Source organism: Diceros bicornis, chromosome 26, assembly GCF_020826845.1.
Source record: "Diceros bicornis minor isolate mBicDic1 chromosome 26, mDicBic1.mat.cur, whole genome shotgun sequence".
Taxonomy (NCBI): Eukaryota; Metazoa; Chordata; class Mammalia; order Perissodactyla; family Rhinocerotidae; genus Diceros; species Diceros bicornis.
Window position 1 is genome coordinate 5,964,009 of NC_080765.1, and position 14,339 is coordinate 5,978,347.

General features: G+C 42.2%; 2 protein-coding genes across 4 annotated transcripts in view; one reads left to right on the forward strand and one right to left on the reverse strand.

Moving 5' to 3' along the window:
• LOC131422197 (odorant-binding protein 2b-like) overlaps positions 1–1,170 on the reverse strand; it is a 36,853-nt gene extending 35,683 nt beyond the window's left edge. Inside the window, exons 1-2 of the mRNA XM_058569202.1 lie at positions 1,105–1,170; positions 681–747 (exon numbers count right to left, since the gene is read on the reverse strand). Of these exons, the coding sequence (XP_058425185.1) occupies positions 681–686 (6 nt within the window). The 5' untranslated portion in view covers positions 687–747; positions 1,105–1,170. The remainder of the gene's footprint in view (positions 1–680; positions 748–1,104) is intronic.
• Positions 1,171–1,472: 302 nt separating this feature from the next.
• The window catches only part of RCC1L (RCC1 like), a 33,037-nt gene continuing 20,170 nt past the window's right edge, over positions 1,473–14,339 (forward strand). For 2 of the 3 annotated variants that reach the window (XM_058569206.1, XM_058569203.1), the window contains exons 1-4: positions 1,476–1,833; positions 10,244–10,373; positions 12,759–12,887; positions 13,731–13,797. In XM_058569206.1, coding sequence (XP_058425189.1) covers positions 1,510–1,833; positions 10,244–10,373; positions 12,759–12,887; positions 13,731–13,797 — 650 coding nt within the window. In that variant the 5' untranslated portion in view covers positions 1,476–1,509. Of the gene's footprint in view, positions 1,834–10,243; positions 10,374–12,758; positions 12,888–13,730; positions 13,798–14,339 lie in introns of all 3 variants that reach the window. The other variant, XM_058569204.1, reaches the window with a different exon arrangement.

The window sequence follows — 14,339 nt, forward strand, 5'->3', positions numbered from 1 at the left end:
GAGACCTTTGAGGAGCAGTCTCCTGGCTACCACACCTTATCAGTCAGTTTTCCCTCATCACCCTCTGTATCAGTTTTCCCTGATACAGCCCCACAGAATGGTGAAACATCAGCCACATTTCACCACAGAACAGCAAAAACATGTTTCACAGACGATACAAGGCACATTCCAGTACAACAAAGTAATTTGAACTAGTCTTGGGAGTAGATTAAAACTAGATTAGTTTCAGGTATCAAGCAACGAAAAGAGAGAGAGAAAAGGAAGCAAGAGAGGTCGAAGAAAGAAAGACTTTGCCCTCAACATTTGGGACTAGTATTTGGGAATGCCCATCATGGATCATAATGGGCTGCAAGAGATCGTACAAGCCATAAAGTCAAAACACCTCATTCATTTCATGTATCGATTTTTTTTAAGCCTCTGATTTCAGAGGTGAGATCCAGAGAAGGGAGACAAATTCCTAACACGATGTAGCAAGTCAGTAGCAGAGCCAGGACTAGAACCCAGGTCCCCAGATCCGCGTCATTCATTCATGAGGGCTTCCCTTTTTCCTGGCTGCATGCTAAACTCTAGGAGTACAACATTGGTGAGGACTTTCTGAACAGACTGAAGATCCTACCTTCATGCTAAACTCTAGGAGTACAACATTGGTGAGGACTTTCTGAACAGACTGAAGTTCCTACCTTCATGCAACTTCAAAGGACGTTCTCAAGCTGGATCTCAGAAGAGGACTAAGAGTTTGCCAGACATCTGCAGGGACAGGAAGGCAGTGGGAAGGGCATTCGAGGCACTGTGTGCAAAGTAGGCAGGCCTGAAACAGCACTGGGATTCAGAAGGCACAAGTGGAGCCCTCTGCCTCTAGATTGAAGGGCTAAGGGGCGAGGTTAGCTAGGGAGATGGATGCACTGTGAAGACAGCAGGGAAACCCTGCAGGGTTTTTGGCAGAGAATGACAATAATAAGAGCTACCCTCTAGCTCACTGTGGCTGGAGCACAGACTGAGTGGCCTGGTAGAGGATGGGAGCAGGGAAAGGCCGCAACAAGGGTAGGTAAGAAACGACGAGGGACACCGGCAAAGGGAGTGAACAGGGCAAGGGGAAGAACTTACCTGGAGATGCGCACACCCCTCCAGTGTTCCCCCTGCCGATGGCCAAGAAGCAAAGGGCCTCGCAACAGGAAAGCACCGTGCGCAGGCCCGAGCCGGGCAGATACTTAGTAAACGTGCGCTGCGCAGGGAGGGAAGAGCGTTCAGGTGGACCTGGAGCTCGGAGGAAGGTCGCGCACTAGGTAGCATGGCCAGAACCACGTCCCCGCCGTCCACTCGCTGATGAACGGCGTCCCCGGCTCCGCCCAGCCCAGCCCAGCCCTCCCGCCTCCCTTAACCATTGGCTGCCCTCAGTGTCTTTGCCTTCAGCCAATAGGAAACGAGGCCTCCGGCGCTTCCGCCAGGGCGTAGGGTCAAGGGTCACGCAAGATGGCGGCGCCCAAGAGCGGCTGAGGCGTGCAGCGGAGAATGGCGCTGGCGGCCCTGGCGGCGGGGGCTTGGCTGGGGCGCCGGCTGACTTGCCTGGGGCCGGGTCGAGGGCACTGGACGGCGGCAGGGCGCTCACGGAGCCGGCGGGAGGCGGCAGAGGCCGAGGCGGCCGCGCCCGTGGTCCAGTACGTGGGCGAGCGCGGGGCCCGCGCCGACCGCGTCTTCGTGTGGGGCTTCAGCTTCTCAGGGGCGCTCGGCGTGCCCACCTTCGTGCTGCCCAGCTCCGGGCCCGAGCCCCGCGCCGGCTCACGGCCGCGTCGCAGGATCCAGTCTGTGCCCTACCGCCTGGAGCTGGACCAGAAGGTGCGGGCGGCCCCCTCCCTCCCTCCCTCCGTTCCGCCCGCCGCCTCTGCCGCTCCTCCCTGGGCTCTCGGCCTCTTGGAGAAGCTGCGACGCTGGTGGGGTCAGACTCCGGGAGGGCGCCCCTCGAGCGGCCGCAATCCCGCGGGGGGAAGGCGGTAGGGGCGCTGCCTACACGGATGGAGCGGCGGAAACGGCGGGTGTTGTGGCGGGTCGCGGCATCCGCACTTCCCCCGGGGGTCGGGATTGTCTCCACAGTTCAGGGAGCAGAGGGAGGCTCAGAGAGGTCAAGGGACAGGCCCCAGGCCCCACAACTGGTAGATGGAGGTACAGTGGGATCCGCGCTCGGGCTGTCTGGCTCCAGAAGTTCTGATGTTAGGACAGCCGACGGCAAAACCTTAGGGACCTTGCGGGCCGGCTGGAGTCAGTAGACAAGTGGGAAAGGAAGTGTTAACTGCAGCAGGTACAGGGATGAGCGAGGAGGAGGAGGGGAGGCCCACACACTAGGATGCACAGGAGGCCTCTGAGTTGACTCAGATTTGAAAAGATGGCAGCAAAGGACAGCAGCTGGAGGGCGGCGTATCTCAACAGTCAGAGATGCAGACATGTGCTTAGGATAGGTTTGTTACCCAACCAGGGTCGTTTTGCTCTCCACGCGATTATTGCCAAGCACGGAGAGGACCAGTGTGCAAAGAAAAAGGATTTAATCACAAGGCAGCCAAGCGATGAGGTGGGAGAATCAATCTCAGACCTGCCTCCTTGAAAATGGGGACTGGGGGATGTGGGATAAGGGGGCAGGGCGGTCTGAAGTGTGGGAATAGATAATTGGAGGTAAGGAGAAGTGTGGTAATTGATGATCTTAGCAAGGGTAGTCAAGCTTCATGCCTCTTGATAGAACACATATTCACAAAATGGAGGTGTTACCATGATCTGAGCGTGGAGTTTTTAGCTCCTTGAAGTCAAAAAGGTCACTTGTGGAGCGTTTCCGTAGGCCCAGTTGATGGGTTGGTGGTCTCAACTGGCCTGTACTGGACAAGGGGTCCTAACTCCTGAAAAACAGCTCAAACATCCCCTGAAAAACAGCTCAAACATCCCTTACCATAGTGACCCAGGCACCAAGGGAGATGTTATCTATAGGAACCTAGTGGGAGTCCCATAGTGTATTGCCTAAGCAGCAGTTAACAATGGGTAGGTGAACAACTAAAAGCTATAATCAGTAATTTCAAAAAAACTTGAGCTACTAGGTATCTAATCATCAATGGCTAACAGTTTACAGGTTTGGAAATCTTGGTGGGTGATGACAAAGAAGCAGATTTGACCGGTTTACTTCTAACTTTTCTGTCAAGAGTAACAGTGATCTTTAACTGCAAAGGGGAGATCAAGAGAAATGGAATTTATGCTCCACATGAATGAAAAGTTGGGTTGTTTGACTTCTTAATATTGAGTTGTAAGTGTTATTTATGTATTCTGGGTAAAGGTCCTTTATCACATATATGATATATGCAAATATTTTCTGCCAGTCTATGGCTTTTCTTTTTATTTTCTTAATAGCGTCCTTTGAAGAGCAAGTTTTTAATTTTAAGGAAATTGCATTCATCCGCTTTTCTTCTATGGATTGTGCTTTTGGTGTATCTAAGAAATCTTTGCCTAACCCAACATCACAAAGATAATTTTTCTATGTTTTCTTCTAGGAGCTTCATAGTTTTAGTTCTTATGTTTAGATCTATGAGCCAACCATTTGAGTTGATTTTGGTGTATGGTGTGGGGTAGGGGCCTTTTTGCATGCGAATATCCAATTGTCCTAGTATCATTAGTTGAAAAGACTATCCTTTCCTTATTGAATTATCTTGGCACCTTTGTCGAAATCAGTTGACCGTAAATATATGGGTTTTTCTGTACTCTGAATTTTGTTCCAGTAATCTATATGTCTACCCTTATGCTAAAATTACACTCTCTTGATAACTAGCCTTATAATAAATTTTGAAATTGGGAAATGTAAGTCCTCCAACTTGTTCTTGTATTTAAAAATTGTTTTGGCTATTCTGGGACTTTTGCTTTTCCATACAAATTTTAGGATTTGCTCATCAATTTTTGCAAAAAAACTTGCTGAGATTTTGATAGGGATTATGTTGAATCTGTACATCGATTTGGGCATAAATGCCATCTAAACAATTTTGAGTCTTCCAATCTATGAACGTGGAATGTCTCCCCATTTAATTAGGTCTTTAATTTCTCTCAACTATGTTTTGTAGTTTTCAGTATACAACTTTTGCATTTCTTTTGTTACATTTATTCGTAGGCATTTTATTCTTTTTGGTAGTATTTTGATAGAATTGTATTCTCAATTTCATTTTCGAATGTTCATTGCTAGTATATAAAAATAGAATTGTTTTTTCTATATTGACCTTCTATCTTATGACTTTGCTGAACTTGTGTATTCTACAGATTTTTGTGTATTCCTTAGGATTTTCTACATACAGGATCATGTTGTCTGCTTGTCTGTGAATAAAGACAGTTTTACATCTTCATTTCCAATTTGAATGCCTTTTATTTCTTTTTCTTGCGTGATTGGATAGAACCTTCAGCACAGTGTTGAACTGAAGAGGCATTCTTGCCTTGTTCCTGATCTTAGGGGAATAGCATTCAGTCTTTCACCATTAAGTGTTACCTTAGCTGTAAGTTTTTCATAGATGCCTTTTATCAAGTGGAGGAAGTTCCCTTCTTGTCCTACTTTGTTGAGAGTTTCTGTTCTTTTTTTTAAAGCATGAATAGGGATTATATTTTGTCAAATGCTATTTCCATGTCTATTGAGGTGATCGTGTGATTTTTGTTCTTTATTCTATTAATATGACACATTACATTAGTTGATCTTTGGATGTTAAACCAACCTTGCATTCCTGGGAAAAAGTCTGTTTGTTCTTGATGAATAATCCATTTTAGGCTGGGTTGGTTTTGCTAATATTTTGTTGAGGATTTTTTTCTTGTGATGTCTTTGGTTTTCTTATCCGGGTGTTGCTGGACTCATAGAATGAATTTTTGGAAAGGTTTGAGAAGAACTGGTATTAGTTCTTATTTAAGTGTTTGATAGAATTCACCAGTGAAGTAAGTCTTCTGGTTCTGGGCTCTTCTTTGTAGGAAGAGTTTTTATTACTAATTCATTTTTTTAAAACTTGTTATAGATATATTGAAATTTTCTATTTCTTCTTGAGTCAGCTTGGGTAATTTATATCTTTCTGGGAATTTGTCCATTTCATGTCAGTTATCCAATTTGTTGGCATAAAGTTGTTTGTAGTATTCACTTATGAGCTTCTAAATTTCTGAAAGTTTGGTAGTGATAGCCCTTCTTTCATTTCTGATTTTGGTAATTTATATTTTCTTGCTTTTTTTCTTGGTCAGCCTAGCTAAAGATTTATCAACTTTATTAATCTTTTGAAAGAACCAAATTTTGGTTTAATTCATTTTCTCTGTTGATTTTCTGTTTTCTGTTTCATTGATTTCCACCTGAATTTTTACTATTTTCTTTCTTTGCTTGCTTTGGGTTTAGTTTGCTCTTTCTAGTTTCTTAAGGTGGACGGTAAGGCTATTGTTGAGGTCTATTTTCTTTTGTAGTATAGGTGTTTAAAGCTGCATTTAAAGCTTTAAACTAAAGTTTAAAGCTAAAGTTATAATTTTCTCTCTAAGAACTATTTAGCTTCAGCCCCTGAATTCTATGTTGTATTTCTTCTGTCTTCATTCAGCTTGTTTTTTCAGTTTTCTTTCTGATTTCTTCTTTGACCCATGAGTGAGTTATAAGTGTTTAATTTCCAAATATTTATCATTTTCCTAATTTCTTTATTTGTTAATTTCCAATTTAATTGTGTTGTGGTTAGAGAACATGCTTTAATTTCAGTCCTTTTAAATGTATTGAGACTTGGTTTTATAGCCTAGCATATGGTTTATCCTGGAGAATGTTCCATGTGTGCTTGAAAAGTATGTGTATTCTGCTGTTGTTTGGGTGGAATGTTCTGGAGATGTCAGGTTAAGTTGGTTGATAGTTTCTTGGTTAACCTATGTTTGCTCCAACTGTTATCCACTACCTCAGGTAGCTTCAGTGTTCATCATTAGCCTCTGATTGTTTTCAACAAACGTCCCTGGGGGAAAGGCTGTTTGCACTGGGTGATGTCTGGGTCAGGTCAAATAAATAGAGCCTTGTGAATGGGGTCTTGCAGGGAACCACCAGAGAGATCAAATGAGAATTTTGTGGGAATGGGGCTTTGAAGTTGCTCCAATCCCATCCTGCCTTCTCCAATGGCTGCCAGACTGCTGATTTCCACTGAAATTGTGAGCTGTTGGTGTTCAAGGCTACTGCAGAGCTGAGGAGAGGTGGATGGGAATAGGTCAATTTAAAATGCTACAAAGCTTCCTGTTCTTGATGAGATTCAGCTGCTTTTTTGAGTAAACATTCCCCAGATTACTTTAAGTCTTTGGTTCATTTCCAGAATTTTGGAAAGGTTGATTTTGACAATGTTTGCCAGTGTTCTTGTTGCTCTACCATTTTCACTGATGTCACTCAATCCCTGTCCTTGTACTGTAATTACTGATGTGGTTGGATCACATCTGCCATTTTCCTCTTTGTTTCTGTATGTCTTTTTTGTTTCTTTCTTCTTCCTTTGCTACCTTCTTTTGTGTTAAATAGGTATTTTTCTAGTGGACCTTTTTAATTCCTTTGTTGGATGTTTTACTATATTTTTTGAGGTTTTTTTTCTTTTTTTTCGTAGTTGTTCTTGGATTGCAATATGTCTTAAATTGTCACAATCTACTTCAGGTTAATAGTGATCTAATGCTGAGGAAACTATAGGAACTTTGTTCCCACATAGCTCCATTTCCTCCTCTCTCCTTTGTGTGGTTATTGTGTATATATTACATCTTTATACATTTTAAGCCCAACAATACAATTTATAATTATTATTTTACACAGTTGTCTTTTAAATCACTTAAAGGATGAAGGGATAAAAAATATATTTATGCAGTGTTTTATATTTAACTTTATAATTACTTTCACTAGTGTTATTCATTTCTTCCTGTGATTTTTAGTTACCATCTGCTGTGATTTCCTTTTAGCCTGAAGGATTTCTTTTGTTCTTGTTAAGACAGGTCTGCTAGCAGTGAATTCTCTCAGTCTTTGTTTGGGAATGTTTTTATTCCATCTTCATTTTTTTTTTTTTAAGTTTAGTTTTGCTGGGTATAGAATTAATGCTTGGTTGACAATTTTTGTCTTTCAGCATTTTGAATATGTCATTCTACTGGTTTCTGTCTCCTATTAATCTTACCGTTGTTGCCTTGTACTTGATGAGTCCATTTTCTTTTGATGCTTTTAACATTTTGTTTTCCAACAGTTTAGCAGTGATTTGTTGAGGAACTTTGATCTGTAGATTTATGTTTTTCATAAAATTTGGTAAGTTTTCTGCCATTATTTCTTTTTATGTTTACGTATTTCTTTCTGCCTCTCTTGCCCTTCTGTGACTCCCAGTTCATAAATGTTAACACAGTTGCTGTTGTGTCATAGGTCTCTGATGCACTATTCATTTTCAATATTTTTCTTTTTTTCTGTTCTTCAGAGTGAATAATTTATGTTTACTTTTTTTTTTTTTTGTGAGGAAGATTAGCCCTGAGCTAACATCCGTTGCCAATCCTCCTCTTTTTGCTGAGGAAGATTGGCCCTGGGCTAACATCCATGCCTGTATTCCTCTACTTTATATGGGACGCCACCACAGCATGGCTTGACAAGTGGTACGTCAGTCTGTGCCTGGGATCTGAACCTGCGAACCCCAGGCCGCCGAAGCGGAGTGCACAAACTTAACTGCTGTGCTGCTGGGCCGGCCCGTATGTTGACGTTTCTTCAGGTTAACTGATTCTTTTTTCTGCTGTCTCAAATCTGCTGTTGATCCTGTATAGTGAGTTCTTTATCTTGTTATTGTACTTTAAAACGCTAGAATTTCCATTTAGGTTTTTAGTGTTTTTATTTCTGTATTCAGTGTCCATATTTGTCAAGTCATTGTCATCATATTTTCATTTAGTGTTTTAAACATGGTTTTAAAATATTCTTTAAACAGTAGTTCATTGAATTCTTTGATAAATCCAATATCTGGGTCCACTTCTTGTCAGTTTCTGTTGGCTGCTTTTTCCCTTCAGTATAGGTCACACTTTTATTTCTTTGCAGGTCTTGTACTTTTTTGTTAAACACTGGAATTTTTGATGATATATTATAACAACTTTGGATTCTGATGTTTTTCCCCTGGAGTTGCTTCTTGAGTAGCTTTTATAGACTTGAGCTATAGAATCAGTCTCCCCTTCTGTGCATGGCCACTGATGTCTTTGCTCAGGTTTCTGTTTTGTCCCCCTCCCTCTTTGTTTTGAGCCTGGCTTCTTGATGGTTGTCCCCTGTCTGCATACCTTTGTGATCAGCCAATGATTTGGACACAGGTTGTGCTCAAACACCTTGAGCTTCCAAGATTTCTACCCTCTACCTTTGATTCTGTGTGTGGGTTGGTAACCACATCAAAGTTCAATCTGTTCTTCAGTCTCCTCAGCTTTACTTTCCACTGGGTGCTTAGGTCGCCTCTATCCATTCATGCAGTTTCCCAGTCGGCTGTGGATGTGTGCAGAGCCTTCGTCGACTCTCTCATTTCTGGTATCTTCCCATTAAATTTCTGGCTGGTCTGCCTCTCCTCTTGCCCCAATCAGGATTGCAACCTGAATTGTGGACTTTCCCTGTTTGTTTCCTACTGATTTTGCTGCTGGGCATGAGTTTTCACCCTCCACCCCAAATTAAGTCTGTCCTCTCTGGCAGCAAAGCTGATAGTTTTTATGCCAGCCCTGCCCTTTTAAAACTTCTGTGCTAACTGAACTGGAGGAGATGGAACAGTACAAGACAAGAAGTCTAGAGACTCCTGCTATTCTTACCTGTAATTCTAGCAGTCTTTCAGGAATAATTTCTCATTTTATATGCCTTTCATGGATTTCTCAAGCCCTGAAATGGTTGTTTTTTTTACAGTTTTGTCCATTTTTATACTTAACGTTTTGGTGAGAGATCCACTAGCTTCTTCACACTATGGTAGTTAGAAGTCCTTTCCTGGTGCATTATTATAACACACATTACTTAATGCTGATTCTGTGTCTGGTATTGTTCAAGCCTTTTCCCACACTAGCAGATTTAGTAACACAGTAGGTGCTCCCCAAGTATTTGTTGAATGTTGAATAAACAGCTACCACAAGCAATGAGAAAAAGCGTAGTGTGCTGGGCCTCATCTGTGGCCTCACTCCTTTTCTATATTTCCTGCCCTGTGTCAGAGGCTGGCTCCTGCCTCTCCACTGGGTCATTTCTGTGGAGCTGGAGCCGTTCCAGAAGGCCAGGGAACTGAGGTTTTTTTGACTCTCACAAGGGTGCATGTGTAAATGTTCCCTGTGAATGTGAGGGGAAAATACCACAAGGAAAAGGAGGGATGTATCACTTTGGGATGACTTGATTAAACAAGTTATCAACAAGTCAAGTTTAAAGGAAATATTTAGCTAGCTTTCTGGAAGAAATGCTGGAATTAAAAAAGATTTCCTCACATTTGTTCATTATTAGTGATAAGCTGGATTTTCATCAGGATTAGGTTAGATTTACATGTTGTCTCTGAGATTGGCTACAAAGGCCTGTGATAAACTGTAAACAGCCAAGAGAGAGTGGTTGGGGGTCTTTAGGGTAACTGTATATTTTGTCATCCAGTTGGTTTGAGAGCGAAGGTCGGGACATCAGGTGTAAACCAGGACTATCCCAGGCCACCTGCAAAGGTGGTCACTCTGGGTTTTGTGGAAACAGGGTTGACTCTAAAGCCAGGCTGCTTTTGGTTTCCTTCAGCCCCACCGAATCCTCAGTTTCCTCATGTGGCCAGTGAAGGTGAGAAATGATAATATATGTGTGGGTGAAACACCCAGCAAAGTCACTGGGCTATGAATGTGTCATGTTCACTGTAGCTGTGGTATGAAGTCTTCTTCATGGCAGGGTTTGAGAGTGTTACAGTGCAGCATCAGGGTCAAGAGTACATTCTGGAATCAGACAGCCTCCACTTATTAGCTGTGTGACTGTGTTAGGCAAGTTACTTAATCTCTAGGAGCCTCAATTTTCTCCTCTACCGAATACCCTTCGTACTACCACCAATAATAACAGTAAGGACATGACATTGCCCTTACCTTAAGTCAGGTAGTATTTACTGTAGGGGTTTTGGCTCTGTTAACTCATTTAGTCCTCACAACAACCCAGTAAGAGAGACACTATTATGATCTCCACTTCAAGTAGAAGGAAACAGACGCAGAGAGGTTAAGCAGTCTATCTCAGGTCACACTGCTGGTATCACAAATCAGTTAATGCTTTATGGGAACTCTTTTTCAGATTTCATCTGCTGCCTGTGGCTATGGATTCACACTGCTGTCCTCTAAAACCAAGGACGTGACAAAAGTTTGGGGAATGGGACTCAACAAAGATTCTCAGCTTGGATTTCACAGGAGCCGGAAAGATCAAAGTGAGCACTCTCCCCTTGGCTTTCTCTGCTGTGATTGGTCTGAGAAACCTCCCTTTGACTTTCAGGAATATGATGACATAAACCAAACCATAACAACCAAATGGATGGAGTCTTTAAAGACATGTTGTTTGACACCACCTGGACCAGATTATTTTTCAGCCTGTTTGTAATAACATTAAACCTTTAGGCAAAAGGGCATTTGCTGATAAGTAAAGATGTTGTTTTTTAGCCCCACAGAGATGACCTTTCTTTCCTAGCTTGAGATAGCCTGAAACACTCTATAGCACCTAGAATGTAGTCTGGGGAAAAAAATTCAAAGAAATCCTTAAGCTGGAACTTTATTCCAGATATTTGAAACTTGGATTGTAAAAGCGTTAGAAATGATTTGTGATGACATTTTAAAAAGTAGATGTTAGTCAATCGATATTGTAAGTACAATAAGGAACATTTTTTAAAATAAAGGGGAGATTACTCAGAAGTACATACTGGAGAAACCTTTCTTTTTTTTTTGGTTCTCTCATTCATAAGCAAATATATTTTTATAAAATTTTGATCATAGCATATATTGTGTTTTCTGCCTTTTTTGATTAATTTTACATCAGAATTCCTTTTGTAGTTAATATTGACTTCTTTATTAGCTATAAGATGCCACATTACATTTCTTTATAGCTTTTATTAAGAGCAACTGTAAATATACACAGAAATAGACAGAATAGGATGATGCACCCCACGGACCGTCGCCAGGTTCAGCTGTGATCAACTCATGATGGTCTTATTTTACTCATTTCCCCCACCTTCCCCCTCGATAAATTTGGAACAAATTGTAAGATTATTGATTTCGTTTTTAAATATTTCGGTACCTAGTTAAAAAATAAGGACTCTTTAAAAAAAATATAAATACAACATCATCACACCTAAAAATAAACAGTATAATCCCTTAATATCAAATATCCAGTTAGTGTGCAAATTTCCAGTTCTTTCATAAGTGTTATTAGGTTTTTATTTTACTTTTAAAAATTTATTTGAATCAAGATCCAGGTGAGGTCCAGACTTTGCAATTGGTTAATAAGTGTTTTAAAAGTCTTTCAAGTTTTTTTAATCTTTTTTCCTTGAAATTTATTGAAGAAATCACATTGTTTATCCTATAGAATTTTCCATCTGGAGTTTGCTGAATGCATCCCTGTGGTGCTGTTTGACATGATCCTCTGTATTTCCTGTCAATTGGTAGTTGGACCTACAGCCAGATTCCGTTTCAATGTTATGTTTTTACTGCGTCCCAGGCCCTTAGGGGTCTATGCAGGTAGTAATGGGGGACGTGAGTCACTTTTCAGTATTTTAAAATACTGCATATTTTCTGCTAATAAGGCTGTATAAGCTAACAACATTGTCCAGTTTCTTTGATTTTACCTAGAATCATATCATCTCATTGTGGTAAACCAATTATTCCATGCAGATCAAAAGCTCTGTCTGAAAATCATACCAGTCACAGATGAATATTAATGGGCAAGTATATTACTATAACAGTAATAATGCCGTCTATTTGGTAGACAAAATCTTTTTAAACATGGAGATCATAGGAGAAAATAGGGGATCATTAGTGGGAAGTAGGTTGAGAACCAGTGCATTCTCAGATCTTCTCCTCAACTCCAGCCTCCATTGTAAATATTCTGAAGGTCATTGTTTAAAACCTGCAGGGGGACCAATCTGGCTTCTCCAGAAGGATTTTAAAGAGCAATAAGGTTCTTCTTTAGAGTGACTTCTAAAAAACATTCCCCCCTGCTTGCTTATTTAAATATTAAAATTTTCTCTTTTAATAGATAATGTACTTGCATCAGTCAGAACCCTAAAGGCAGAGTAGAACATGTGGTGAAGAGTCTGCTTTCCACCTCTGTCCTCCCAGCATCATGGTTTCTCCCTGCTGTAGACAACCTGTGTTAACAGTTTCCAGTTTATTCTTCTTGAGAGATTTCATGCATATGCAAGCAAATGCATCTATGTGTTATTTTTGTTTCCTTTTAATATAGGTGGTGTCATGTAATATATGCTGTTCTTCACCTTACTGAGAAATCTTAGTGGGTATTGCAGGAAGAAAATGCTTTTACTTTCCTGAAAAATTCAAATGGTACTAAATGACGTGTGAAGAGCTTTAATAAGACTAAGGATGCTTTTCAGTAACCCAGTGTGTAATGGAGGCACTGTGGTGCAGTGGGTTGGGAGTTGGGTACCAGGGTTCTAGTCCTCGCTCTGCCACTAACTTATGTGCCTTGAGTAAGTCATTCTGATCTCTGACTGCATAACAATGTGAGGGTCAGACAGTATGATCTCTAATATTAGAAATGCTCTGACTCTCCATCAGTGTACTGACCCTGGTTGTGTTTGTTTCAGCGAGAGGATATGAGTATGTTTTGGAGCCCTCACCCATCCCACTGCCTCTGGACAGACCTCAGGAGACACAGGTGCTGCAGGTCTCTTGTGGGAGAGCTCACTCTCTCATCCTGACAGACGGTGAAGGAGGTGAATTGACCTGTTTGAGATTGATGGAGGGTGGGGGAACTGCTTTCTTACTATTGGGCCTGAAGAGGCTCATTTGATTGAGCCACCTCTATTGGCATTTCCCGAGGAAATCAGTAGGATGGCTCAAGAGAGCTATATGGGGCAGACCTTCCTAACTCTTTTATGTTCTCTACTCTCTGGTTACTGGGAAATGTCAGGTATTTATAAACATGACAGCGCACACCAGGCAACTTCATCAAGGCCTCCCTTTGCTGTGAAGTCACCAAGCCAGGCTGCGTGTAGACAGCTTTTTCTGTTGTACTGAAAGGAACCTGTTTGCTAACACTTTTAAGTGGTGGAGGCTTTCAGAGTCCAGGCCTCAAGGGTAACCCTGACTCTCTCCAGAAGAGTGGTTGTTTCCAGGGAAAGGCCAACTTGACTAAATCTTTCAAATTTCATTTTTTGGCTAAGTGTGCTTTGTAGGAAAAGGCAAAGGTAGTGTTTAGGAACTCTTTTAAGAGGGGACTTGCATCGAGGGCAGCCTGGTGACAGGTCCAACGAGTGGAGGTCCTGAGGGCTTTCACAGGAGGTGCTCATCTCCTCACATGGAATTCCTGAGGCAGAACGAGGGCCCTGAGGGGAAGCAGAGGGAAAGTACAGGTGGCCGAGCCTGTTGCAGCAGGTCTGGACCCCAGCATGCCTGGAGGTGTGCCTGCACTTGCTGGGAATGTTGGAGAAGGAAACCCAGTGGCAAGTGGGGTGAGCAGCTGGACTGGGACCACTTTCCCGACCCACTTCCAGTCTTGACATTCTAGGATTTCCTGAATCTGCAGAACTGATTTCATTGGTGGTGTTATTCTTTAGTCTTCAGCCTGGGAAACAACTCTTATGGGCAGTGTGGAAGGAAGGTGGTTGAAAATGAAATTTACAGGTGAGTTTCCACAAGGACTTCCCCTCCCCAAGTTGTGTTGAGCGTTAAACATCTCTGGAGTGATTACTATGTGATAGACCCACAGAGCAGTAAAAAGCAAGGTCTCATGCCTGAGAGGAGCAGTGAGTGCTCCCCAGAGAGCTGTGGAGAGTGTTGTTGCATCACAGGGGGAGCTCCGTGCATCAGCCTGGTGGGAGGGAGGGCACATGAGCATTGATTGGGATGCCTGGACCTTCTTTGGATTCATTCTTTATTTTTAGCCAAATCAATTAACTTAAAGAATTCCTCTCTGTTTCAGTCCTATTCATTTTAGTCTTTGAAAACATTTTCCCCTACTTCGCATTATTCTGGTGGGTCTAAACACCAGTCTCAACTCTGGCAGCATATTAAAATCACCACAGGATTTTGTTTGTTTTACTTTCACACCTGGATCTAACTCTGCCTTGTATTTGACCTTGAGAGTTTCTCTAACAGTTACTGTGTGCGTTTGGGGCCGCCAGTTAGGGGTGACGAGGAGGGGCCAGAACCCCACGGTGCTTACC